General features: G+C 56.2%; 2 protein-coding genes across 2 annotated transcripts in view; one reads left to right on the forward strand and one right to left on the reverse strand.

Moving 5' to 3' along the window:
* Positions 1-2759: 2759 nt before the first annotated feature.
* KIF7 (kinesin family member 7) lies at positions 2760-19971 on the forward strand. The gene is made up of 19 exons (XM_058665597.1): positions 2760-2840; positions 5374-5722; positions 7244-7444; positions 8243-8636; positions 8736-9324; positions 9669-9785; positions 10179-10400; positions 11138-11265; positions 11537-11652; positions 11802-11948; positions 13663-13865; positions 14981-15178; positions 15507-15632; positions 15734-15910; positions 16645-16860; positions 17384-17590; positions 18177-18375; positions 18465-18611; positions 19610-19971. Exons 2-19 carry the CDS (start codon positions 5395-5397, stop codon positions 19930-19932), a joined length of 4038 nt encoding a protein of 1345 aa, XP_058521580.1. The 5' UTR covers positions 2760-2840; positions 5374-5394; the 3' UTR covers positions 19933-19971.
* Positions 19972-20759: 788 nt separating this feature from the next.
* Positions 20760-27360, reverse strand: part of TICRR (TOPBP1 interacting checkpoint and replication regulator) — a 40936-nt gene continuing 34335 nt past the window's right edge. Inside the window, exons 18-22 of the mRNA XM_058665599.1 lie at positions 26774-26898; positions 25561-25721; positions 22048-24115; positions 21813-21938; positions 20760-21063 (exon numbers count right to left, since the gene is read on the reverse strand). Coding sequence (XP_058521582.1) covers positions 20951-21063; positions 21813-21938; positions 22048-24115; positions 25561-25721; positions 26774-26898 — 2593 coding nt within the window. The 3' untranslated portion in view covers positions 20760-20950. The remainder of the gene's footprint in view (positions 21064-21812; positions 21939-22047; positions 24116-25560; positions 25722-26773; positions 26899-27360) is intronic.

Here is a 27360-nt window from a genome sequence, read left to right on the forward strand (position 1 = left end):
AAGATCTTCCTCTCTGTATATCTGAATTGTGATAAAAGTAAATAAATCTTGGGAAAAAAAAGAAATGTGGTCCCTAGAGTCTGACAGTAACAGCTAAAAACCTAATACAATTATAGTCTGGGAGGAGGTTGCTTTGGGTGGTGACTGCATTGGTTTAGGGTTTAGGGCAGGCCCCTATGGAATTACAGTCACTCTTTAAGGGAGACTCATAGACATTCATAAACACGAGGGAGGGATCTTCAAGTTCATGGAACATTTGTTTTAAGGAAAAATTACACATGGATTTAAAAAAAATATTTGCACCAAATATACCTATTTTTAAACTCAATCTATCTCTGTCTTTTTAAAAGATTTATTCACTTATTTCTATTTGAAAGGCAGATTTTAAGAGAGAGGAGAGACAGAGAGATCTTCTATCCACCGATTCACTTCCCATTGGCTACAATGGCCAGAGCTAAGCTGATTCAAATCCAGGAGCCAGGAGCTTCTTCCGGGTCTCTCGTGTAGCTGCAGCAGCCCAAGGACCTGAGCTATCCCCTGCTGCTGTCTAGGCCATAAGCAAGAAACTGAATTAGAAGTGGAGGAACAGGGCTCAGTGTGATAGCTTAGTGGCTAAATCCTCACATTTCGTTTATCCAGATTCCATATAGGTGCCGGTATGTATCCCAGCAGCTCCACTTCCCATCTAGCTCCCTGCTTGTGGCCTGGGAAAGCAGTCAAGGACAGCCTAAAGCCTTGGGACCCTGCACCCATGTGGGAGACCCAAAAGAAGTTCCTGGTTCCAGGCTTCGGATTGACCTAGCTCCAGCTGTTGCAGCTACTTAGGAAGTAAACCAGAGGATGGAAGATCTTTCTCTCTGTCTCTCCTTCTCTCTGTAAATCTGAGTTCCCAATAAAAATGAGTAAATCTTTTTAAAATTATACTTTGCATTTATTAAGTACATATAAATATGCTGTTACTTAGTTGTTTGTGCTAGAACCAATCCAATTTTGATAGACAGAAACTCCCCAGGATACTGTCTTCTGTGAGTTAGCCATGGCCTGAGGGACACTGTCCTTGAGTGTGGAGGTTGGTAGCAGTGTGGAAGTCGCTGGTCACTCGCTGGTGGCTCACTGGTCAGGCAGAGCTCACCGCTGTGATACCTGTGGCTCTGCATCAGGCTGGGATCAGCCAGACTTAGGCAGCACGGGAGTTCTGCTCCTGGGGCGCGGTTCCAGGGCTCCAAGGTGGGGGCGAGCAGCTTTCTGGGATCCACTGTTCTTCCAACAAGGCCCCAGAGCCCCAAGGATCCTCTGCTTATACTACGCTTCCTAATGTTCCATTGACCAAACCAAGTCACATGGCCAAGTTCACCGTGATGGGACAGCAAGCCCACCTCTGCCCCGGTGGAAGAGGAAGGGGGCAAATATTTGCTAGATGATAACAGAAGCAAGCACACAGTGGGTTAATTTCAATGTACTGTTTTTGTTTGGAAGGCACACATACCCAGAGTGTGAGAGAGAAATCTCCCATCAACTCTGCCTTGCTGTCGAAACATCCCCCGTGACCTGGGTTGGGTCTGGATGAAGCTGGGAGTCAGGACTCCACCGACGTCTCCCACATGGCAGAACAAATACTGTAACCGTCACCCACTGCCCCGCAGGATCTACTTAGTAGGCATCTGGGACTGGGAATAGAGCCAGGACTTGAGCTCGAGCACCCACCCCCAAACAGTGGTTCCAGTATGAGAGTGCCTTGGTCCTGCCTCATGGATATGTTCTGGGACAAGTGGCCCAGCATGGGAGAGACTTCTGGCTGACAAGGACAGAGCCTCCTCCAAAACATGTTGTTCTGTTACAATTTTCTTTGCTAATGGCCAAGCAGACTGTTTCAAATCCAGCCACAGACTACATATTCTAATTGCAGCAAAGAATATGGGACGGGCCTGGCGCGGTAGCCTAGCAGCTGAAGTCCTCACCTTGCATGCACCAAGATCCCATATGGGCACTGGTTCATGTTCCAGCAGCCCCACTTCCCATCCAGCTCCCTGCTTGTGGCCTGGGAAAGCAGTCGAGGACAACCCAAAGCCTTGGGACCCTGCACCCCTGTGGGACACCTGGAGGAGGCTCCTGGCTTCAGATTGGCACAGCACCAGCTGTTGCGGCCACTTGGGGAGTGAATCAGTGGGCGGAAGAAATTCCTCTCTGTCTCTTCTCTGTGTATCTGACTTTCCAAACAAAATAAATAAATCTTAAAAAAAAAAAAGAGTCAACTTTCTGAAGTTCTCCCAATGCAAGCGGTCTAGCAGTTACTCTTAGGGTACCATCTCCTTAGGGCCACACGGGACACCGGGGACACCTTGCGCTCCCGGTGCCAAGTTTCTTTCGACATGACTGTAAGAGGCAACTCAGTTTCAGAACTTGCACTAGGAGGGAAAATGAGAGCCTGGGGTCGGAAGGGGTGGGGGTAGGGGGACGAGGTGCCATGGAAGTGTTATGTTTTTAGGCGGGAAACGACAGCTTCTGCCGGCCTTGACTTTTGGCAAGGAGTATGTCCCGGGCCTGGAGTGGAAGCCGAGTTGGGTGAAGAAGTGGTTCTGAGCCGCTGGCAGTCCAGGGGATGCCATCCGCGGGGATTCCCTGGGCAGGTCCACCCCCAGCCCGGGCCCCGCCCCGCCTGCGGCCCGACTCTGCGGCGCCGCGCGGCCAGCGCCTGCGCCCCCGAGCGCGCGCGGGCGGAGCTGCGGGCAGGGAAGGGCTGTTTTGGGGGGGCGGGGGTCCCGATGACGGCATCGGAGCGCGCCGTGCCCGGACTGTGAGCCTCGACTACTGGACCCCTGGTTGTGTTCGCACCCAGGCAGGTGGGTGTGGGGCCGATCGGGGACCGGGGGTAAAGGGGCACGAGGACCCCGGGGGCGAGGCTTTGAGGGGGAGGCGCGCGCCGCTCCCAGCCCTGCGCAGGCCGGTGCCAGGTGGCTCTGGGGGGCAGCCGGCCCGTCCGGGGAACCCTCACCCCGCGCGGGAAGCTCCCCAGCCCGGATCCGTAACTTCCTGGAGGCCACTCGCTGGGCAGGCCGGCGCCCCCAGCCCTCAGTCTGGGGACCGGGGCCAGCATCCCGGGCCTGACCCGGAGAAGCAAGCACCGAGGCTGGAGAGACAAGTTCCTGGTTGAAGTTACTTACACAGACTTTTCGGGAGCTTTGGTCCGGCTCCTGACGCCTGGCTCCCAGGTGGCGCGATTGCACCATACAGTTGTGCGGCTGGCAGGGCCGCGGAGGAGCCGGGACAGTAGCCGGCTTGCGACCTCCCTGATGGGGTTGCATCGAGGCCCACCTCACCTCTAGCCCCCCGGTGGTGCCTGGAGCCTGGGCGAGGGGCTGTGAATGCTGGGATGGTTGGACGGGAAGTGGCCAGTGCTGTGGGAGCAGGGCTGGAGCCAAGTCTTTGGAAAGGATTTGCTGCGCCCTGTTTACTTGTGCTGGGAGCTGGTTCCCCAGCCCGAAGAGGGAGCGTTGATGATCCAAGGGAGACAGGACCTGTGGGTGCCCTCATGGGGCGCAGAATCCATGAAGATGGGCACCCCTGTCTGGAGGACTGAGGAGGCTGCAGAGAGAGACAGGAGGAAAAGTCTAGGGTTCAGAAGGTGAATGGTTATAGTAAGCAGGATCTGTTTTAAGGTGTATTCATTATTATTCTTTATTGATTTAGAAGGCATAGTCACACACACACACACACACACACACACACACCCCTTCAATCTGCTGGTTCTCTCCCCATATGGCCACAACCACCAGGTGGGGCAGGCTGAAGCCAGGAGCCTGGAACTCCATCCAGGTCTCCTACATGGGTGCCAGGGGCCCAGGTACTTGAGTCCTCACCTGCTACCTTCCCAGGCCCATTAACAGGGAGCTGGATCGGAAACAGGGAAGCCAGGGCTTGAACTGGAGCTCTGACACGGGGTGGCATGTGGGAGACTGCAGTGCAGGCAGTGGCTTAAGCTTAACAAGGCTGGCCCTATGGTGTGTCTTCTATTCCTTTAAGGGATTGCAAGGGCAGAGGGGCTCTTTCTTTTGGGAGCTGGATCATGGGACAGTAATGCCGGAGTCCAGCTCCAGCCGAGGTTCAGAACTCGCGAAGTGTGCGTGGAGTCGGCGTAAAGAAAGAAAGAGACGGACCACCAGAATTCCTTGATGATAGTGGACACGGCAATAAAGCCGTCTGCTTTATTTATACAGAATCAGTTAAACTCTGGCTCAGACTTTCCACGTCATGGTCAAGTGGGTGTTTCTAAGGACAACCATGCCATCTGCTTTATCCAAAAACAATAGGAATTCCTGCTACAATTCTTATCCTACAACCTAATCTTGTATTACAAAGAAAAGGAGAACCTAAAGATTAAGGATAGGATGAAACCCTAAACACAGGTCCCTTGATTAGCATAAGGTCAATGGGGACACCCAAAACAGTAGGAATAATAGAAGGCCCTTTTGTAAGACATTATCATTGACATTAACCTCCAAGTTCACATTGTGTAAAAAGCCAGTCTCACAATAGCGAAAATGCCTGGACAGATTAGAATTCTTCCACTGAGCCGGCATAGTAGGCACGGCGAATGTCCAAGCGAAAAGCACCGACACAAGGAGAACATGGTGGTGGTGGTAGAAGTGCTGGGAGCGGCCTGCTCCTAAGCCTCTTTGCTACATATTATCTCCTCTTCCCCCCAAGCCCATTAACAGGACAATAGGACATCAATGAGTCTGCAAAGGCCAGGTGCTACTGCCTTAGGCTCGATTCCTGAGTGCTCAGCTAAAGCAATGTAAATCAGCTCCACAGCCCACAACACAGTAATAGGATTGTGTTTGCATTTTTAAAAATGTGCCCCTGGCTGGAGAGTTGGAGCAGGTGGGAAGACCCACGGGGAAGGGCCTTAACTGCAGGATGGGGGCGGCAGGTGAATGTGAGAGAGCTTTAGGAGTGGGAGCTGGCAGAGTTGGTGGTGGGAGCTTGGTCTTGGAGGGTAGGTCAGGTTGTTTTGAAGAAGAGTGGGCCAGGTTGGAACAGTGATGTAACAAAGGTAGAGGCTTTGGGAAATCTGGTGGGTTGGGGAAGGACAATGGGATGCTGGGGGGGGTCGTGGTGCACGTGGTGGTGCGTGTCACCCTAGGACATGCGCACACCAACATAGGGTACCAAGGCAAGGCGTTGCTGCTGTGGGGCTGCAACATGGATCCTCAGACGTCAGGCTGGACAGGGTCTGTCCTGAACCTTGGCCTTTCTCCCTGCTGCCCCCGTGGGGCCAGAGGCTGCAGGAGCACGCCTAGGTCACCTGCAGGGTTGTGTCTGTCCCCTGCAGAGCAGGTGCTGCTGCAGGGCCCTCTCAATGTCTCTCTCCAGGGCCTGGAAGTCTTCTTGCACATGGGGTTGGAGGCACCGCGGCTGCCGGTGGCGGAGGAGGCTCCGGTGCGGGTGGCCCTGCGAGTCCGCCCCCTGCTGCCCAAGGAGCTGCTGCATGGCCACCAGAGCTGCCTGCGGGTAGAGCCTGCGCTCGGCCGTGTCACCCTGGGGCGCAATCGCCACTTCGACTTCCACGTGGTGCTGGCAGAGGACGTGGGCCAGGAGGCCGTGTACCAGACCTGCGTGCAGCCTCTCCTCGAGGCTTTCTTTGAGGGTTTCAATGCCACGGTCTTCGCTTATGGCCAGACGGGCTCTGGGAAGACATACACCATGGGTGAAGCCAGTGTGGGTGAGTGACCTGGCTCATGGCGTAGGCCCATGTGCAGGGTATTCCCGGGTCTCCCGTGCTCCCCACTGGGGGATGGGAATCGCCAGCGAGGGGAACTGCAGCCACATCAGGGGGCATGGGCAACATTATTCACTGGAGGGCTTGGAAGCTCCCTGGAGATGGGGCCATGCCACCTGGTCCTGGGAACCTCAGGGGGCAGCTGCGGATGGGGATGGCTTGTCTTGTAAGGGCCGTGCTGTGGCTGGGGCCAGGATGCCCTGGAGCAGGGCTTTGGGGAGGACTCTTTGGGCCCCTCTTAAGTCCCTGAAAGATCAGGTGGCCCCAGATGTCCAGCCTCCGGTGAGGGCCTTTCTGCCTGGGAGAGGGACAGATCCCACAAGGAGACCAGAAGCCAGGGAGGTGTGGGGGGCCAGGCATGCTCTCTGGAGCTACCTGGGGTTCCACAAGAGCAACCTCAGTCCCCACTGAAGGTGATGTCCTCAGTGACCTATTACCCTCCATTGGGCCGCGGCTCGTAAAGGTGCCAGTGGGGCCACATAGGAAGCCACGCTTTTAGCACACAGGCTTTTGAAGACCGGCTGGCAGGTTGCAGAATCTGCTGTCTTCCCCTGGCCTACAGCCACCCCTTTCCTCCTCTGAACTGCACAGTAGAAGTGAGGAAGTATCCTGAAGGCACTGTTCCTACCTACAGTCACAATGAAACAGCAGCCTCCCATGACCTGATGCTCTCGCACTGTCGCCTTGGGCGGGATGACATTAGCATGGGGTGGGAATGCAAATGTTCCAGCCGCAGTAGTTTCAGAAGCATTTGCAGAAAAGCGATGCATGAAAGAAAGCTTGCCTCCATCCTCTGGTTCACTCCCAGGCTGAAGCCAGGAGCTCCTTCCACTTCTCCCACATGGGCGCCGGGGCCCAAGCACTTGGGCCATCCTTCGCTGCTCTCCCAGGCGCATGAGTAGGGAGCTGGATGGGAAGTGGAGCAGCTGGTACTCAGATGGGTAGGGTGCTGGGGTTGCGAGTATTGGTTTAACCCCTTGTGCCACATTGACAGCCCCCTCGTTAAATGTTCTCCCGTGTATTTTTTAATGGCTGGTGTTTCACTGTGACTGTAACATACTTAAGTGAACCAGGTATTTGGTTGGAGCTTAGAATAGACAGGGATTATTCATGGGATAAAACTAGGAGACCCGTTAGTTAAGTGAGAACAGATTATGATAACAAATACTCTGTCCTGGGGACCACCGAGCCCAAGGTGTCTCAGCGTGTCCTGTGTACAGCGAAGGGGATGCTCATATTATGAAAGGAAGAACAGTGCATGGCTGCTTCCCACTCTGAAACCCCATGCTCTGCCTGATACTCCAGGGCATGGCTCGGCTCCAACTGCCCCTCCCGTGTCGGCTTCTGCCCACTGCCTTTTCCATCCACCTGGGAGTCCCGGCCCCCAGCTGCTGGCAGGGACCCGGGGGCCTGTGCAGCGTCCGGCCGAGGTCCCATGGCAGGTGCCGTGTGGTGTTTCCCCAGCCTCGCTCCACGAAGACGAGCAGGGCATCATTCCGAGGGCAATGGCCGAGGCCTTCAAGCTGATCGATGAGAACGACCTCCGGGACTGCCTGGTGCACGTGTCCTACCTGGAGGTGTACAAGGAGGAGTTCCGGGACCTGCTGGAGGTGGGCACTGCCAGCCGTGACATCCAGCTGCGTGAAGATGAGCGAGGCAATGTCGGTAAGGAGCTTCAGGGCACATGGCCGACTGGGAGCGGGATGTGTGGCTTCGGGAGGCTGCACCTGCCCACAGGGGCTGTGGCGCCCCTGGAACAACTCGTGTCTGCTTGCCGATCGCTGACACTGGGGTAGGGAGCAAGGAGCGGGCGGTGACCACTCAGTTCCCAGGCCCCTGGCAGGACTGGGGATGGTTCTTACAGACTGAAGCTGGGATTGAGGGGAGCATATTTGTCTCCTGCCCAGGTCCCTGTCTAGTCCACAGTGATGGGTTGGTGAGGGCTAAACAAAGGGAATTTGGATGAAGGCAGTGTGGGCTGCAGCTAGGTGGGAGTAACTTCTTGCTCAGGGCCTGTGGTTCCTGGAAGCACCCTCAGGATGAGAGGAACATTAAGGTGTTTCTGGGGATGGCAGCGGCCTTCTGAGTCCTGAGGTCTGGGACCCTGTGAGTGGGGAGCCGCCCATCCACTGAGCTTTAGTGAGCTATGGATTGGCTAAGGGAGGTGGAGCGGGGACCCACTGGCTTCAGGCCCTCCATCACTGGTAGAGGATGCAATGGCTGGGTGGAGGGATCAGTGAACCTGTCAGGGATTGGCTGCCCTGGTTGGTTCCGCTTTAGCTCTTCGGCACTGAGCCTGCACTCAGGCTGAGGACACTCAGGCCATAACAGGATAGGACCACTGGCTCCGGGAAGGGACACCTGGCACGGGAAGAGCAAAGGCAGGGTTTTTGTGCTGTGTTGCCCCTGGCCGGCGAGGCAGGGCGCTGCCCACAGCTGGCTCACCACCTCCTGTGCCCACAGTGCTGTGCGGGGTGAAGGAGGTGGACGTAGAGGGCCTGGACGAGGTGCTGAGCCTGCTGGAAATGGGCAACGCGGCGCGGCACACAGGGGCCACGCACCTCAACCGTCTGTCCAGCCGCTCCCACACAGTCTTCACAGTGACCTTGGAGCAGCGGGGCCGTGCCACCAGCCGCCCGCCCCGGCCCGCAGCGGGCCAGCTGCTGGTCTCCAAGTTCCACTTCGTGGACCTGGCGGGCTCTGAGAGGGTCCTCAAGACCGGCAGCAGTGGTGAGCGGCTCAAGGAGAGCATTCAGATCAACAGCAGCCTCCTGGCACTGGGCAACGTCATTAGCGCCCTGGGTGACCCGCAGCGCCGAGGCAGCCACATTCCCTACCGGGACTCCAAGATCACACGGTGAGCCGAGACTGGGGGTGGGAACGGGAGGTAGGGTCTGCTTCTGCCTTCCCGGCCCTGCGCATGGGGCCCCTGACGCCCTGGCGCCCGCACCCTCAGGATCCTCAAAGACTCGCTGGGCGGCAACGCCAAGACACTGATGATTGCCTGTGTCAGCCCGTCCTCCTCGGACTTCGATGAGACCCTCAACACCCTCAACTATGCCACCCGCGCGCAGAATATCCGCAACCGCGCTGCGGTCAACTGGCGACCGGAGGCTGAGCGGGCGCCAGAGGAGGCAGTGGCAGGGCTGGGGGTGCGGGCGCCGCCACGGCACCGCTCAGAGACACGCATCATCCATCGTGGACGGCGCGCCCCAGGCCCCACTGCCGCAGCCACCACCACTGCTGCCACTGCCACCTGCTCCTCTTCCTCTTCTTCTCCCTCCGCGGCCGCCGCCCGCCTGGGCGCCGAGTGTGCGCGCTACCGAGCCCGTACCCACGCGGCCTATACCCTCCTGCGCGAGCTGCAGGCGGAGCCCTGGCTTCCCGGTGCTGCGGCGCGCAAGGTGCGCGACTGGCTGTGTACCGTGGAAGGCGAACGTAGCAGTCTGAGCTCCGCTTCGGGGCCTGACAGCGGCATTGAGAGTGCAGCCGCCGAGGACCAGCTGGTGCAAGGGTCCGAAGGACGAAAGATGGCCATGGGCCAGGTGTGGCCCAGGGCACTGGGGTGTATGTGTGCGGAACTGGGAGGAAGAAGGTCTCCACACAGCCAGCTGTGCCCCTGCTTCCTGTCCTGCAGTAGGCAGCATCACAGCTTCCACTTAATACTGCTTGGAGGTGTCCTAAGGGCACGAACTGAGCTAGAGTGCTGCAGGCTACCCAACAAGAGGTGGTCCAAATGGTTTCCAAAAGGGATTCAGGGCCAGCTGCATACAGCCATTGCATGCAACAGAGTGGGAAGCAGAGCCAAGCTAGCCAGCGGTAGAGAGAGCCAGGGCTGGGGTAGCCCCAGCTCCCTGCCTGTCTTGAAGCCTCCCCGTGTGCCCCATAGGAAGACGAGGGGGCGCGGCAGCTGCTGATCCTGCAGAGCCAGGTGGCGCGGCTGGAGGAAGAGAACCGAGACTTCCTGGCTGCACTGGAGGACGCCATGGAGCAGTACAAGCTGCAGGTGGGGAGAATGCCAATGTCGCTGAATCTCCCAGGGCCAGAGGAAGCTGAGCCCACTTAGAGTTCTGAGTGGGCTGTTCGGAGACCCAGTGTGCAACCCGCACAGCCCAGAGGACGTTGAGCCTGGCACCCTCTGGGTAGTGGAGGTTCCATGTGGTGGCCGAGCATCCTGGAGCTTGAGCAGGACTGGACAACAAGGGTGAGAGCTTGGATCTGCCCTGGGCTGTGTGTGTCCGGGAGGACACACGATCAGAGCAGAGACTCTCTGCAGTGCTACCCCAGAGAGGGCTGCTGGCCCCAGACTTGCCCTTCGGTGTCCTGCCCTTCTGCTTGTTGGGAGCAGCCCTGCCCCGGGGGTACCCTGCCTGATCAGCAACCTGCCCGTGTCTTGCAGAGTGACCGGCTGCGTGAGCAGCAGGAGGAGATGGTGGAGCTGCGCCTGCGACTGGAGATGGTTCGACCGGGCTGGGGGGCCCCAGGGCTCCTGCAGGGTCTGCCTCCTGACTCCTTCATGCCACGGCCTCACACAGCCCCGCTGGGGGGTTCCCACAACCACATGCTGCTGCCTGCGGCTTGTCCTCCCGGAGTTGAAGTTGGCCCTGAGCACTGGAAAGAGGTGAGGAAATGGCCAGGCTGGCTGTGTGCCAGCCAGTGGTCCCACATCCATGAGATGCGCGATGCTCGGTGCCTGTGTCTCTAGAGGCAGGGCCTCTCCTAAGGGACTGCTTTCGCTGGGCATCTCTGAGGAAGCTGGGTGTTACCTGGCAGGAGGAGGGTATAGAGCAAGTTCTGGCTTTTGGGCAAAGATGGGAAACTCATCAACTAGAAGGCCACCCCCTGGAGCAGGTGCATGAGGTAGCATCACATATACGTGCCCATTTGTGTCCCAGCTGCTCCACTTCCCATCCAGCTCCCTGCTAATGCACCTGGAAAAGTGGCAGAAGATGGCCCAAGTACCTGGGACCCTGCACCCACATGAGAGGAGGCTCCTGGTTTTGGACCACCTCAGTTTTGGTTGTTGTGACCATTTAGAGTGTGAACCATTGAATGGAAGACCTCTCTCTCTTCTCACTGTAACTCTGCCTTTAAAATAATTTTAAAAAATTAAAAAGATACCCACCAGGTTTGCAGGTTCACTTTCCCATGAGCCTTACCCTGTTCCTTGAGCCTTGGTCTCCTGGCTGCCTGTTCTGCCAGTTTCCTACCTAAAGCTGTGGGTTACCAAGGCCGGGAGGCCCAAGAGGACTTGGACTGGACAGAGCTCTGCTTGAGCTTGAAGGAGCAGGGGGCTTGAGGAGGGCTGGGCATGCTACACAAATGAGGGAGGTACAAGGGAGCTGGTGCCCTCTGCAGGTGGTGGATGGTAGGGAGGCTGGAGCTGAACTGCCGTCAGAAAAGCCGGGAAGCGGCTCTTCAGCTACATCCGAGGAGGGAAAGGAGGAGGACGAAGAGCCACCTCGGCGGGCCTTGCAACTGCGCAGGTGAGTGGCACCCACTGCATACATGGCAAGGACCAGTTCTTGTCCCACCACACAGCTGGGGAGGCCCCGCACTTGCATGGCCCTGGCCAGCTCTTGGGGGAGAGCACGGTGGGGGCCATGGGCTGTGAACCAGGAGTGCTCCCTGGGTGGGTGTGAGGTGACCTGGGGTCACGTGGGGCCTAGGACACAGAAGGTCCAGTGGTCTCTCTTCCTCCCCACCTGGGATGGGGCTGGGCTGGAGGGAGGACAGATCCCTTCCTCCTCATTCCAGAAATGGGATCAGCACGTGGAGCCAGAAGGCAGGGGCCTGTCCTGAGTGTCCGTCAGATGGGAAGGGCCCAGAACCTCCCCTCGCAGAGCTGGATGCAGCCGTCCCGGGGTCCAGAGGTAAGCTAGGCAGGGTGCAGAAAGGACCTCCTCCCCGCTCCATGCTCCTGGGTCAGCCTACATCCCATCCCTGGCACCTGTGCTGCCTCTGCTGCTTGCCTCCCCTACCTCACTGTGTGGAGGTGGTGACTCCTGACTGCTTGTCACAGTGGTTGGTGGGAGCAAGGCGCAGGCCCGCCAGGCTCCTGCTGCCATGGCCTCAGAGTGGCGGCTGGCCCAGGCCCAGCAGAAGATCCGGGAGCTGGCCATCAACATCCGCATGAAGGAGGAACTCATCGGCGAACTGGTCCGCACAGGTGAGGGGCAGGGGTACCTGGGCGGGCCTCCCACTTACGGGGAAGGCTGAGAGACCAGAGCCCAAAGGCCTAGGTTTGGTGCCCACTGTCTTGCAGCAAGCAATGTAACCCCTCTGCCTTGGTTTTCTCACCTGAGACGGGGATGGTAATCCTGCAGGCATCACAGGGTGCAGTGGGTCCGTTTAGGCTGGATCCTGAGTAGGCAGTACTTGCCTGTCCCTGCAGAGTGCTTGCCACGGCTGAGGCCTGCTCTGCACTGTACCACTCAGTTGCACAGTGTATATTGCGACGCACCACATGTCTCCAAGCCATGCCACACCCACTCCTGGCAGGTGTCAGGAGTGAAGGAGCAGGGGCCAGCTGTGCTTGGGTTTCTCTGAATGGTGATGGATTTATCATAGAATGCATTGCACAGAATTCCGGGCACTTCAGAGGAGCAACTGGAACCATGGGTCCCCACATGGCAGTCACTCAGATCTAGCCATGACCAAAATTTTCCCATGTTGGTGTCCTCTCTCCCTTTTATTCTTTGCTGAGATAATTTTTTTAAAGATTTATTTTTATTGAAAGACAGAGTTACAGAGAGAGAAGGGGAGACAGAGAGAGACTGGTCCACTCCTCAAATGGCTGCAAGAGCTAGAGCTGGACCAGTTCAAAGCCAGGAGCCAAGAGCTGCTTCTAGGTCTCCCACATGGGTGCAAGGGCACAAGGATGTGGGCCATCCTCTGCTGCTTGCCCAGGTGCATTCACATGAGGATAGGAAGTGGAGCAGCTGGGACTCGAACCGGCACCCATTTGCACTGCTAGCACTGTGGGTAGAAGTTTAACCTACTGTGCCATCGTGCTGGCCCCTGTCGAAATAATTTTGAAGCAACTCTCAGATACTGTGTCCTTTGACCCCTAGGCCCTCTGGGACAAATCTGCACCTTTTTGTTGTTAATTTAACGATCGTACCATTAGCTCCTCTAACACTTGCTAGGGTGTGCAACTGATGTACCTGAATTGGGGTGCACACACACACCCCTCAGCTTTACTTGCGTGGCCTCAGCAGTCTGCGCTGTCTCACCTCTCCTGCCTTCATGTGGCACGTTGCAGACTCCAGTTTTTTGGGGTCTGTTCGTTTCCTTGTGGTGTTCTTTAGCTTGTCCCTCTGTCCTCCGTGCTTCCTGCGTATAGAATTTAGTTTTGCAGGTCTGATGATGCAAGTTTAGAGTTACGCAGCTACTTTAGTGTATGTACTAGGTAAACTGCAGAGCTAGTTAGTTTGTAGTTTCATTAGGCCATGGTTGTGGTCAAGGTTCATGCAGGAAGGTGAGCGTGGCCTGCCGGTGAAGGTGCCCACTTCCTGTCCCCAGAGCCACTCCTGCATCTGGCTCCAGATTCCAGCTTTCTCATGCAGATCCTGCAAGGCAGCAGTGTTTGCCTGGATCCAGTTGCCAGCTCCCAGTCTGGCCCCTCACACCAGCCATTGCAGGCATTTAGGGGGTGGCCTAGTAGAAGGGAACTCTCTCTACCCTGCCTTTGGACTTCTTAATAGATGAAATGGAGCAAGTTGATCTCGGGAAACCACCGAGTCATGGGTGGTGGTAGAATGCCTTGGGGAAGCTCACTCAGGGCTCCATGGCTGCCGCGGTGGGGAGGCCCTGGCGGAGGTGCGACGGGGCCCCTTCTCAGGGAGGGGCGGTCTGTGTGATGCAGCCCCGTTCTTGTCCAGGGAAGGCAGCCCAGGCCCTAAACCGCCAGCACAGCCAGCGCATCCGGGAGCTGGAACAGGAGGCGGAGCGCGTGCGGGCTGAGCTGAGCGAAGGCCAAAGGCAGCTGCGGGAGCTCGAGGGCAAGGAGCCCCAGGATGCCAGTGAGCGCTCTCGGCTACAGGAGTTCCGCAAGCGGGTGGCTGCAGCCCAGAGCCAGGTCCAGGTGGGTGTCAGAACCCAGGGCAGCTGCTGGGGCTCACACCCACTGGATTCCCAGCCACTGGTGCCGACCCCCTCCTGGACTCTGGGAGCAAGACTGCATTGATGAACTTTGTGTAGGAGCTGGGGGCTGGCTTAGCTTTCCACCCAGCAGGGGCAGTAGGCCAGGGCCCACATGGTGTGGAGACCTGGAGATGGGGAGGGGTAGCCATGCAGCCCTTCCCTGCTCTGTCCACTGGTCTCTCCAGCCATCCCCCATCAGTCTGCTGCCCACTGCAATGTCCATCGTCCATCCGATGAACACATCTGGTGTGCCTCTGTCAGCTGATGTGTGTTCCCATCCACATGTCCATATGGCCTGCCCTCTTTTTTGTTGACTGCTGCGCTGTCTGTACTCCACCAAGACTGCCATAACCGAAGGCTGCGGCGGGGGCAGGTCGCAGCTGTGGGGGCCGGAATTCAAGGTCAAGGGGTTCATGGATCCGCACCCCCATGAGGCCTCTGTCTTGTCTAGTAGGTGGCTGCTTCTCCACTGAGCCTTTTCCTGGCCTTCTCTGTGCCCTGGCACTCCTGCTGTCCCCTTCTGCTCACAGGATCACCTGGCATGCTGGGTTAGTGCATCAGTCCGAATCACCTCTTGAGACTTCTTATCTCCAAACTCAGCCACATTCTGAGGGGTACAGGGGCTGGGGTCCCACATGGGCATTTGAGGGGTGCAGTTCAGCCCTTAGCACAGTCCATCCTGCTTCTCACCTTCCTTGTCCACCCATCCCTGCAGTTGTCCATCTGTCCTTCCTGCTGTCTGTCGCCTGTGGTCAGAGAGGCTGTGGAGTGGCTGGGAGTGTGGCTCCAGGAGCTGACAGCTTGGGTTGGAGTCACGCCCTGCCAGTGACTCGCTGCGTGCTCTTAGGTCTCCTAACCTCTGTATTTCCCGGTTGATACAGAGTGTAGGCCAGTGCCCAATGTTACAGTGGGAGTTACACTTGTGCATTATTTGTGTTCTGTCACGGTTACTGTTTGTTCACCGTGAACTGCCTCTCCCCCTGCTGTGACTCTGTTCTGTCTACCGCCAAGTGCCAGGCACCATGCCAGGCTGGCAGTATCCCATGTGTGGCCCAGGTGCTGAAGGAGAAAAAGCAGGCGACAGAGCGGCTGGTGTCGCTGTCGGCGCAGAGCGAGAGGCGGCTGCAGGAGCTGGAGAGGAATGTGCAGCTCATGCGGCAGCAGCAGGGCCAGCTGCAGAGGCGGCTCCGCGAAGAGACAGAGCAGAAGCGGCGCCTTGAGAGCGAGATGAGCAAGCGGCAGCACCGCGTCAAGGTCAGGCCTGTGGGGCCCAGGGTGGGGCCCAGCCCAGGCACCCAGGCAGGGTCCATCCTGTCCTGACACACAGCCTGTGTTTTTTCCCATGAAATTGAGTTGTGTTACAGGGAGCTTGAGGCTGGGATGAGACCTCAGGGAGTGAAGGCTACAAAGTGTGACTGTAGGGACCAGGATGACTCATGCTGTCTGCTTGCTGGTCCGTAGGGATGGCAGGTGGCACTGTCGGGAGTGGGCTAATACTCCTGTGGGCTCAGGGTGTCCCTGGCAGGCCCTGGGAAGGTGCTGGTACTGTAAATAGCCCTGCCCACTGAGCTTCCCCCGCCAGGAGCTGGAGCTGAAACATGAGCAGCAACAGAAGATCCTGAAGATCAAGACGGAGGAAATTGCGGCCTTCCACAGGAAGAGGCGCAGCGGCAGCAATGGCTCCGTGGTCAGCCTGGAGCAGCAGCAGGTGGCGCCAGCTGGCAGGGCCAGGTCCATGCCCACTGAACCTCGGGAGGCAGCCCTATAGCCAGTGGGCACTGAATTCTGTCCCTTCTGCTCCCCCTTCAGAAGATCGAGGAGCAGAAGAAGTGGCTGGATCAGGAGATGGAGAAGGTGCTGCAGCAGCGGCGGGCGCTGGATGAGCTGGGGGAGGAGCTCCGCAAGCGGGAGGCCATCCTGGCCAAGAAGGAGGCCCTCATGCAGGAGAAGACAGGGCTGGAGATCAAGCGCCTACGGTCCAGCCAGGTGAGGCTCGACCAGGTGGGGTCCAGCCAGGTGAGGCCTGGCCAGGTGAGGCTCGGCCAGGAGAGCTCTTTCCCTGGGAAGTCTTTCTAAGTGATGCCCCATCTTGGGATGTCTAAACAGGTGAGGTTCTTTTAGTTGGTGTCTCTGCCAGGTGAGTTCCGGGTGGTGAAGCTGTTGCCTTCTGAGCTGTCTCCTGTGGATCTCCAAGAATTCTAGGGTAGAGGTTGTCTCCACTCATTCCTCTAATCTGTTTCACTGCTTAGCTACTTGCTCTGGTCTTTGTAGGGAGAATAAGGAAGAATGGGTGTAGGAAGTGGTATGGCTGTAGAAAAAAGAATCTCCTGCTGTGGATGCAGAGGGGCCTGGCTCTGCTGAGTGTAATGACTCCTTCTTAAGTCAGCATCGGAGTTGGTCTTCTGTTGCATGGGGTTAGAATATTGCCACAAGGGTCAGAGAGGGGAAATGAAACCCAGGCCCACCATCTCAGGCACTGCCTTCCATTGTTGCTATCACGTGTGGTTTGAGGGGCTCCCAGGGCCACCTGCATTATCCCCTTTGCCAGGAGGCTCTGTGTCCTGCTTCTCTGGGCCATCCCTGTGGTCCCTGGGGACTAGGAGTTGGACCACCCTGCCTTTCAGGGCTATGGGTTTTTTGAGTGGAAGACCCGGGTTCTCTTTGGCACCCCAGGAAGACAGGATTTGCTCTGCCCTGATCCCTGGTGGTGTTGCCCGTAGGCCCTGAACGAGGACATTGTGCGGGTGTCCAGCCGGCTGGAACACCTGGAGCGGGAGCTGTCTGAGAAGAGCGGGCAGTTGCGGCAGGGCAGTGCCCAGAGCCAGCAGCAGATCCGTGGGGAGATTGACAGCCTGCGCCAGGAGAAGGACTCACTGCTGAAGCAGCGCCTGGAGATCGACAGCAAGCTGCGCCAGGGCAGCCTGCTGTCGCCCGAGGTGCGTCCGGGGTGGTTGTCCGTGTGCTGGCCCTGCTGCTCACTTCTTTTGGGGGCTGGGACCCATGGGGTCTCCTGTCCTAGCCCACGGGCCAGGCTGTGCTGACCTCTCGGTGCCCCTTCAGCTGGAACCTGGTCTCCTGTGTTTCAGCTCCACATGGGCACTGGATGCCAGCAGCATGTTTAACACACCCCCTGACCCCACCTCATTTGCCCACCCCAAGCAGACAGCAGGTCTGTACAACTAGAAATGACCCAGTAGACCTCTGTCCCTACATCATCTGTCCATGTGGGGCATTCTGCCTGCTGAGTGTCAGTCCACAGAAGGACTTGCACTGGGCAGGATGGCCTCTTTGTAGGCCATCGGCTCTTTGCCAGGGCCGAGTTGACAGACACATCTATGTCCTTGCTGCCACCAGGACGAGCAAGGGCACCCTTTGTCCCCACATGTTCAGGATGGGGACACTTGAGGCTCAGTTGCCTATCCCCAGTACGCCTCTGCACAGGCGCCCCTGTCCCCACAGGAGGAACGGACGCTGTTCCAGCTGGATGAGGCCATTGAGGCCCTGGACGCCGCCATTGAGTACAAGAATGAGGCCATCACGTGCCGCCAGCGGGTGCTGCAGGCCTCAGCCTCCTTGCTGTCCCAGTGCGAGATGAACCTCATGACCAAGCTCGGCTATCTCTCATCCTCAGAGACCAGAGCCCTACTCTGCAAATATTTCGACAAGGTGGGTTGGGCGCCCCCTCGCCTCCTGCCTCTCAAGTGAGGGGCTGTTACTGTAGCTGTGGTGAGGACCTCTCCTCCTCTCACACAGGGGCCAAGTGAGGACTATCTTCCCAGCTCCAGGCTGCCTGGCTCTCCTCTTTAAAACCAGTTTTCCCTAGCACGGCTAAGACCCAACTTCTTCCATTCCCTCTCCTGTCTGGCCAGCTTCGGGGTGGCCTTGTCCAGGAGTTCCCAGGGTCCATGTCTGGTGACATGTGTGGTTACCGCAGGGCAGGGATAGAGTCCAGGGATCCTAAACATCCTTTAATGCACAGGACAGGCCCCACAGCCATTACCTGGCCTGGAGGATGTTGTGCAGCCTGAGGCCGTGCCTAGATGCTCAGTAGCCTGTGGCTAGAAAAGGGATTGCAGTGGGGACAGATGCATTCCATCGGGTCCAGTTGAGAAGGTATCTGAGGCCAAACCTTGACTCAGCAGGATAGACCCTAGATTGGTGTCTGCTGTGGGAGCCAGCTGGCCAGGATTCACCGTCCCTGGTTGTGGCGTGCCAAGGCTGGTGGGGGCTGAGTGGCTGGATCCTGGCACAGGTGGTGACACTGCGGGAGGAGCAGCACCAGCAGCAGATCGCCTTCTCGGAGTTGGAGATGCAGCTGGAGGAGCAGCAGAGGCTGGTGTACTGGCTGGAGGTGGCCCTGGAGCGCCAGCGCCTGGAGATGGACCGCCAGCTGACCCTGCAGCAGAAGGAGCATGAGCAGAATGTGCAGCTGCTGCTCCAGCAGAGCCGTGGTGCGTGGCCCCGCTGTCCCCAAAGCCCTGGGGCAAGCTGTGGGGGCGTCTGCAGCCCCTCACTGCTCCACCCCACCTTCCAACTCTAGATCACCTTGGCGAGGGTTTCGCAGACAGCAAGAGGCAGTACGAGGCCAGGATCCAAGCTCTGGAGAAGGAGTTGACCCGCCACATGTGGATCAACCAGGAACTGAAACAGAAGCTCAGTGGTGGAAATGCTGCCTGCCAGAGCAGGGGTGAGCTCCCCCTCTGTCCCGGTGCAGCCAGCCTGTCTTGCTGGGAAGTCAGGCTTGTTCCTTTGTGTGGGGAAAGCACAGGAACCACTGTCACCTCAAACCTTACTTCTGTTTGCTTATGAGGGGACCTCAAGCAATTTATGGAACTCATTTTGTTGCCAAAACAAAACAGAAGGGGCTGTTGTTGTGGTGTAGCTGGTCAGGCCTATGATGCCAGCATTCCCACATGGGCACTCATCTGAGTTGCAGCTGCTCCACTTCCAATCTAGCTCCCTGCTAATTTGTCTGGGAAAGCAGCAGATGGTGGCCCAAGTGCTTGGGCCCCTATCCCGAGCCCAGAACTCAATCCAAATATTTAAGCCATCATGTGTTATCCCTTGTCTGTAGAGGCAGAGCCAGGCCCTCCTTCATGCCCCATGTGGGACATGGAGATCCCTACTGGCATCTGGACTGCTGAGCCGAATGCCCCAGACTGCCTCTGCCATCCACATTTCCCTCTGTCCGGCTTGGGATGATGTGACCATGGACGAGACTTCGTTTTTTCTTTGTTTTTTTTTTTCTTTTAAGATGTATTTATTTTTATTGGAAAGGAGAATATACAGAGAGGAGAGACAGAGAGGAAGATCTTCCATCCGATGGTTCACTCCCCAAGTGACCGCAACGGCTGGAGCTGAGCCAATCCGAAGCCAGGAGCCTCTTCCGGGTCTCCCATGCGGGTGCAGGGTCCCAAGGCTTTGGGCCGTCCTCGACTGCTTTCCCAGGCCACAGGCAGGGAGCTGGATGGGAAGCGGGGTTGCGGGGATTAGAACCGGCGCCCATATGGGATCCTGGCGTGTGCATGGCGAGGACTTTAATCACTTCACTATTGTGCCTGGCCCAAGACTTCGTTTTCGACATTGTGTTGAAATCTCCTCCAGTTGTCCTGGAGCACTGGAAAGCTAGGATCTCAGAGAGCCAGGCCACCTCCCTCTGACAAGCACAATTCCTTCCTTTGACAGGTGGAGACAGGAGTCGTCTCTGTTTGGAGAACAGACAAGTCCCCGGAAATGAAGATGAGCCCCAGCCAGCACCTGAGCTCTGGCAGTCCCCACTCAGTGAGGTGGCCCCCCGTGCCAGAGAGGACACACGGGATTTGGTCCACGCTCCACTGCCTGTGACATGGAAGCGGTCGAGCCTGTGTGGCGAGGAGCAGGGCTCCCCCGAAGAGCTGAGGCAGCGGGAGGTGGGCCTGCCCTGGAACTTTGGGTCTTTGTCCAAGCCCCGGCGGGAGCCACGAAGGGCCAGCCCAGGGATGATTGATGTCCGGATCAACCCCCTGTGAGGCCACGAGGCCGACGCTGCCTCACGGGGAGACTCCTGATCCTGCACGGTGAAGGACGGTGCTAACCTCACCACCTTCTTTTCACTAATGGCAGTCAGCAGGACCACAGCCCAAAGAGCTGGGCTCACCCCCATCCTCTGATGGCCACCTCTGCCTTGCTCCAGGGTAGCGAGCCCTAGTGCCCGTAATCCTGGGTTCACAGGGGATCTTGGTGCAGGGTGGCTAGCAGCAGCAGGGTTTGGGGTAAGTGCTCTTATGAACATAGGGTAACTTTACACTTTTAGCTTTAAAAAGTCATTTAATAGTAAACAAGAATAATCTGAGTTTTCACTTGGAATGTGATTCGTAAGACAATAGACTTGACCTTTTTTGGAGACTGAGACAGCCCTCAATCTGCTGTTCCAGACCCTGGCCCAGAGCCAGCAGTAGGCTGGCTGCTGTGCCATGGGACACCCCAGATGGGAACCTCCAGCAGCATGCTGGTCATAGCAGACATGGGACCAGGATGGTGCCTGCACATGAATGCTCTAGGGCACAGCCAGAGATGAGTTGCTGTGGAAACTACTAGAGCTGGCCTGAGTCAGTTAACCCCAGGTTGGAACAGAGCACAGAGAAGCACTGGACTCAGTATTCAGAGATGATGGGATCATAAATGCTGCCTGATGCTGTCTTCAGCTTTGTCTCTGCCCCAGTAGAAGCCTCACACAGGGTGGCCCCTTCTGTCTCAACCAGGCACAGGGGTGTTTTCCTGAGCTCCCAACTGAGGATTCTACCCATTCCTTATCTGGCTTCCTGCTTCTCAACAGCCTGCCATCAGCCCTGCTAGTTTCTCCTCGTCCTTTGAGCTTTCTGTTTGATGAAGCCCTGGTTACTACTGTTTCTGGATAAACTGTTAGGGTTCCTTTGTGGTATGAGTGTGGGTCCCCAACATGTCTGGAAAAATCACGCTCAGAGCATGGCTCCGGTCAAGTTCTGTAGTGTCTGCAGTCCCAGGTCCTCCAACCAGACTCGTCTCTAGCTAGCTAATGAGCTTCTTCCGTGTGTAAGTTCTGCCGATGGGGCGTCTCCGGGAGAGTGCTTGGCTGAAGGGAGAGTCTTCGGCAGTGGAGAGAAACACGTCTGAGTCCTCATCTAGAGAAAGGCAGAGTGAACAAGGACTGAGTGCAAGACAGAGGGAGAGGGCTACGTTCACGCACGGACCAGGAGTACCCTCGCCAGCAGTACTGCTAGAGGTGCGGTCATCCCACAGAAATGTCAGCCATGCTTCCTGAGCTTCTGTACGAATGCACAGTGCTGGGGATGGAGCCTTCTACCTGAAGCATCACGCATCCTTTTAGGTCTTAGGTCTGATGTTATTTTGCCTGATTTCTATCAGGTCCTGAGAGAAGAGACCTTCTAGAGGCCACCCTCCTCCTGTGCTCTCCCACAGCATGGCTGACAGGGAAACAGCCACACAGGGTGGTGCAGGGGGCAAGAGAGTGGCAGAGCCAGGCTGCCTACTGCAGCTGGCACCATCTACTGAGTGTGCATGGACATGCAGGTGTAAACCGTGGGCTATAGCTGACCCAAAACACAGCAGCTGTCTAGTATGCCACCCAGAACCACAGAGCCTCGTGTGCGGCAGGTAGCGCTCGGCCCTCTGCCGACCCATCAGTAGGCTGGCATTCAGCAGGACCAGGAGGGGCTGTCTGATGCACAGTCCTTCTAAGGCAGTGTCTCTGGGAATGGCATATGACATACTGGCAAAAAACCATCTACCCCACCTGACCCATGCCTGGTGCTCCCCCTCAAATCCATTTGCCTGGCAACTCAGAACTAACTCGAGGGAGCCCCTTCGCCATCCCAGGAGCGGAGTCTCCAGAACCCATAAAACAAGTTACCTCTGGTGTCTCTGGCCTGAGAGGATGGTGTTTTCCCCTGGAAGAGCAGTGGAGACTGGGTCAGGGCCTGGAGACCACTGGCAGAGAGGCAGCTGCGCGTAGTGTAGCCGCGAGGGGGGGTGGAGCCTACGGAGATGCCATGTGTCAGGGCAGCCTCACATAGCCCAGGAAGTGAGCTCAGGCCATCCCAAGGAGCTACCACAAGCCTCCTTGCCCCACATGCAAACAAACTCACCAGAAACAAATACTTCATCATCCCCTGTGGAGGGCAGTGGTCGCCCACTGCAGGCCGGAGACCTCTCTTCATGCTGGCCCAACACGGAGTCTCCTCGGGAGCCAGCACAGATTCTCTTGGTTTCATACTCCACTTCTTCCTCAGCAGACAGGAGTCTCTTCCTGGAACCCAGCCCAAATTGTCCCCAGGAGGCAGCTTCCTCAGCCTTGGGCATACTGTCCCCGGGGGGCGACTGGTCTGGCAGCTGACACACTCCCTCGAGCTCAAAGTCCCCCAAGATGGAAGTCCTGTGTGGGCTGAGTTCAACACCCCGCCCCTTTCCTTCGGGTTCAGGTAGTAGCAGGCCCCCAGGAATTTCTGCGCCAACCTCACTCCTGCCAGCTGAGGGACCAGTGCTGCAGTCCACTGCCCTTTTCCTTCGGGGCCAGTCCTTAATTGTGTCAGGAGTGGTCTTCCCACTGTGCTTGGGGGATGGTGTCCAAGGAACCCCGACATCGGTTTGAAATGGGGAGGGAGTGCTAGAGGGGCAGTGGGTGGGGGTACAGGACTGGCAGATGTAGGTTTGGCCCCCGCCCTTGCCAGGTGTGCTGTGCGAGGGTCGGAGGCAAGGTGGGGACATGTAGGTGGACTCGGGCTTGTGAGAGGACCTGCTGGTCCTGGGCACACTGGGGCCTGAGCTCTCCTCTCCCAGAGCACTCTCTTCCTTTCTCAGGGACTCAGCTTCCAACAAACAGCCAGGCTCCATCTTCTTAATCCGAAGCTTTGGAAGGCCGGAAGCTTGCATCTCCAGCTCCACCTCGAAGGCCCGTGGGCTGGCAGCGGCTTCCAGATGCTTAACTGAGGCCTGCGGCTGCTCCTCATGTGCTGCGGCTTGGCGCTGCCGCCGGTCGGCTGTGCAACGCAGGCCATAGGATGATGTCAGAGGAGAGCAGGGTCCAGAGGAAGGGAGAGCTGGAGGAGCCCCAGGGTCCGATACATGTGGCCTCTCGTCAGCTGCTGAGGTCTGCAGCCCCTCACCTTCCTGCCCTGAGGAGGCAACACTCTGCAAGCCACCACTGCCATGACAATCAGCTTCCTCCAGGGAGAGACACTCTGTGTTGCTGGAGGACCTGGGCCAGCCACTCCCAAAGCCACCGCCCGGAGAACTCTGTCCCATAGACGGAGACTGAGGACAGAGCCTCACTCCCTTCTGGCCCCTTCTCAAGTCTGTGACGGCTGCCAGGGAGTGCATGCCCACCCCAGGGGCTGTGTGGACAGCAGGCTGGCCCTGCAGGGAGTCTCCCTGTAGGGAGGTCTTCCAGCACTGCCTCCCAGTGTCAGAGGGTTGGGGAGCTGGGATGTTAGAGGCAGTTGCCTGGGAGGCTCTGGGAGGAGTCAAGAGGCCAGAAGAGGACGGCCAGGCTGGGAGCTCCTTCTGGTCCCATTCTCCAGGGGAAGGAGATGCTGTAGTTTTCCTAAATAGACTCTTCTGGGAACCATCCCGGAAAGGCAAGTGGAACTGTTTCTGTGGAGTAACGGGTGGGGAAGAATCTGTGGCTGCCTTCGATAACCCCTCTGGGGTGCTGACAGTGCTGTCCCTTGGGCTTTGCACTGTTTCCCCCAAGTGAGATGATCCGGGGCTGTGTTTTGGGGTCTGAGGTAAGTCCACACAGGCAGCTGCCCTCTGCGGTATTCTGAAAGAGGGTCTGCTGGGGGTTACATAGGAGCTTCTGGGCGGGGTGCTGGATGGAGTTGGGGATGCTGGATGGGGGGCACTCTCGGGACTGGAAGTCACGAAATGTGGCCAAGTACAGCTGGGCTGAGTGCCTGGCCTCACGGGTGTTCTTGGTGATTGTACTTCCAGACAGGAGGCTGCTTCCGGAGCAGCCCCTCTGGACCTCCAGGGACCACAGCCACGTGGGGACTCTCCAGGGGCCTTCTGAGCAATAGCTTGCTTTGCAGGCGTTTTTTCTGCAGGCGGCGTTTGCAGTCCCTCAGGAGCACATGGAGGAGTCTGTGGTGTGCGTGGGAATCTTCTAGGTGTAGTTTTGGCAAATCTAGGAGACTTCTGGTATCTCTTTTTGGGAGTCTGAAGAGAAAAGTATTTCAGTGTTTGAATATTCTAACTCCTGTTCTCTAAAGAAGCATTGCAGCAATCTTGAAGGTCAACCAAAGGCATGATTTGAAGGTGGAAACATCAAAGAGCAGCCCAGCTTCCCTCTGCAGAATGCGACTCAGATTTTACATGTCCACTTTTCTAGGACCAAGTACTGGATCCAATATTAGCTGCTTCTCCAAAGAAAAGCTGTCATACTTTGTACTCTAAGGCCAGACTCTACTTTGCCTGTGACTATCATAATTACTCCCTAACACTTGCCAACACATGCTTACTAAACACTTATTCCCTGCCAGGCAATGTTTGCTAAGGTTGGAGTTGGGGACAGGAAGGGGTTAACAGATGCAGAAGACACAGCAGCAAAGATAAAATTTCAGAGAAAATAAAATGATTCTTTTCGTCTCTCTCTTACACACACATACATAAATGTACTTAGAGCATCAATAGTGAGGAAGTCAAGCACGGATCTCTCGTGGAGAACCTTGCTGGACTGTCTCAGGGCGCAGACAGGAATGATGATATGGCCATGATCTTAACAGGGCCAGGCACAGGCATTCCGGAGCACAGGGAGGCTGTCTAACCCAGCAGGGGCAAGGCAGGGAAGGAGTTCTGAGGAACCAATGTTGACTGGAAAAGCTGAGGAGAGGGACCGTAGGCACAGGAAACAGGAATCAAAGCACAAGTGTGAGAAGCCGCGGCTACAGGCAGTCTGACACACCGGTGGGCAGGTGGAGTAGAGGCAGGGAGGGCTGAGGCCAGCCAGGCTGGCAGGGACGGACCACGGAGGGAGGACAAGGCTCTCAGTTGTATAGGGCCATGTTTTCCAAGCACTTGCTGAGGCCTGCATCCTCCCCCTGGCTCTGAGCAACTTGCTGAGCTTCCAAACAAAGATCGATAATTTTCAACATGGCTCATTTCAGAAAATCTTAGAAAACCTTGCATTTACAGGCAGGAAGGTTGTGAAACTTTAGGCAAAGGATATGTTGAACATTTCAGAGGAACATGATTGGTTCAGAAAGATCACCCAGATCTCTGGGGAGGTGAGCTGGGGAGGAAAGCTTGTTGCAATGTTCTAGGCAGAACTGAACAAAGGCAGAGTTCAGGGGTGGGGAAGAGGGGTGGATCCAAGAAGGGTTGAGCAAATGGGCAGGACTGGATCAACTGACCATGCTCAGGGGAGGGAGCAGCCAGGGATCACAGGTGGAGTAACTGGTCAGAAAGACGTGCGTGTAATGTGTAACAGGCATGTGCAGACAGGATCATGTGTGTCTCCTCACCATCATCTAGGCCAAACCTGACAGTTTAAGCTCCCAAAACCTAGTCTCTTGTGGTTCTTCCCAACCACCCACACTTGTACTCTGCCTCTGATGTTTCTGTGTTCCCTGAGAACAGTGCTAGAAACGTTAAGACACTGATACCTGGTAAGCCGCAGGCATCTCAGACCCAGTCACGTTTCCTGAAGACCTACGAGTTCTGGCTGGGCACTTTTCTGACGATGATCTGAACACCTCAGACACTGCCCCAAAAAGAAGCCTTTTGGGAGATCGAATACTTTGGACTGGAGAATCTTCTCTTTGGCCTGCAAATCAAAAATAGCACATATTTCACTCCCTTTCAACTCCTGCTCTCCCAACCAGGAAAGGCAACAATGAGAGCTACCTTCCTAAAATTTACATATTAACCCCAGCCCCTGTGTTAGGAAATGGAGATAATTAATTTATAAATATAAAATATGGGCCCGGCAGCATGGCCTAGCGGCTAAAGTCCTTGCCCTGAACGCCACGGGATCCCATATGGGCGCTGGTTCTGATCCCGGCGGCTCCACTTCCCATCCAGCTCCCTGATTGTGGCCTGGGAAAGCAGTAGAGGACGGCCCAAAGCCTTGGGTTCCTGCACCCGCGTGGGAGACCTGGAGGAGGTTCCAGGTTCCTGGCTTCGGATCGGCGCGCACCGGCCGTTGCACTCACTTGGGGAGTGAATCATTGGATAGAAGATCTTCCTCTCTGTCTCTCCTCCTCTATGTATATCTGCCTTTCCAATAAAAATAATAAAATCTTTAAAAAAAAAATAAAATATGCATCTATTGGCCAGTTAATCAAGGAAATGAACACAGCTTCCACTGGGACTCTCATGTGTAGTATTATTGTCATAGGAAGGAGATTCTAGCAATTTCCTTTAAAAAAAAAAAAAAAAGAATTATTAATTTGAGGACAGAGATAGAGTTGTCCAGACAAGAATATTTCATCCACTCACTCACTTTCCAAACCAAAGGCAGGAACACGGAACGTTATCTGGGTCTCCCAATGGAGGGCAGAAGCCCAAGCACTTGAGCTGTCATCTGCAGTTTCTCAGGCACATTATCAGGGAGCTGGATTGAACATGAAATCACCGGAACTCCAATATGGATGCAAGTGTTGCAAGCAGTAGTTTAACATACTACACCGCAATGGCAGCCCTGGCGATTTCTTTTGAGTGAGTGAGCTACCTACAGTGAGTGTTGGGGACCAGTTTGTAGGAATCCTATGTATATGACCATTTTTCACCATCAGGAAATGTCCTGTTCTGAGCTTCCTCTCCCACTGGTCAGCGAGGACCAGTGAAGACAGGCAGGCCTGCAGCCTTCTGCCTTACCTTGCTGAAACGAGTGGACTCTCTGTATGCTTCGAGACTTTGGTTGAGACACAGAATAGAAGGATCCAGAATTTGTCCTGCTAAATGACAACTGCTTGATTCGAGGACTCCTTCTCAAATTTAGCTCTGCAAAACCAGAACTGCAGTCAGTCAGCAGGAAAAACTACAAGCTGTCAGATATGTTCATACCCAAGACGTTCACTTCAAGAGACTTGTGTGTGTGTGTCTCTAAAACAGCCAAGAGCTTTGATATGTGTTCCCGGCAAGGTGTAAAAACCACAGACTCACTTAACTATCACCCTTCATAAGTTTTTCCAGCCTGATGTCGGGTAGGGGAACAAAAAAAAAAATCTGTACAGTGTCTTATAGTAAACATTTGCAAGTTAGGATTCATATATGTGTTTTACATACATTTGTCTAGAAATAAGAGTGGTAAAGAGTTCAAGTGTGAACATGTGAGTTTTGTGATTACAAATGACTTGTGTTTGGAAGGCTGAGTGACAGAGACAGTCAGAGAGCTCCCATCTGCCCGTTTACTCCTCAAAGCCTGCAACAGCCAGAGTGGTGTCAGGCCAAAAGGAGAGGCT

This window comes from Ochotona princeps, chromosome 6 (genome assembly GCF_030435755.1).
Source record: "Ochotona princeps isolate mOchPri1 chromosome 6, mOchPri1.hap1, whole genome shotgun sequence".
NCBI classification, from domain to species: Eukaryota; Metazoa; Chordata; class Mammalia; order Lagomorpha; family Ochotonidae; genus Ochotona; species Ochotona princeps.

What these genes read in the sequence shown, in the direction of transcription:
- KIF7 (XM_058665597.1), top strand. Translation starts at nt 5,395, where the DNA reads ATGGGGTTGGAGGCACCGCGGCTGCCGGTGGCGGAGGAGGCTCCGGTG. An exon ending in CGGCGAACTGGTCCGCACAG is followed by an intron (nt 11,949 to 13,662) that starts GTGAGGGGCAGG and finishes GTTCTTGTCCAG; the next exon opens with GGAAGGCAGCCCAGGCCCTA. An exon ending in AGCGGCAGCACCGCGTCAAG is followed by an intron (nt 15,179 to 15,506) that starts GTCAGGCCTGTG and finishes TTCCCCCGCCAG; the next exon opens with GAGCTGGAGCTGAAACATGA.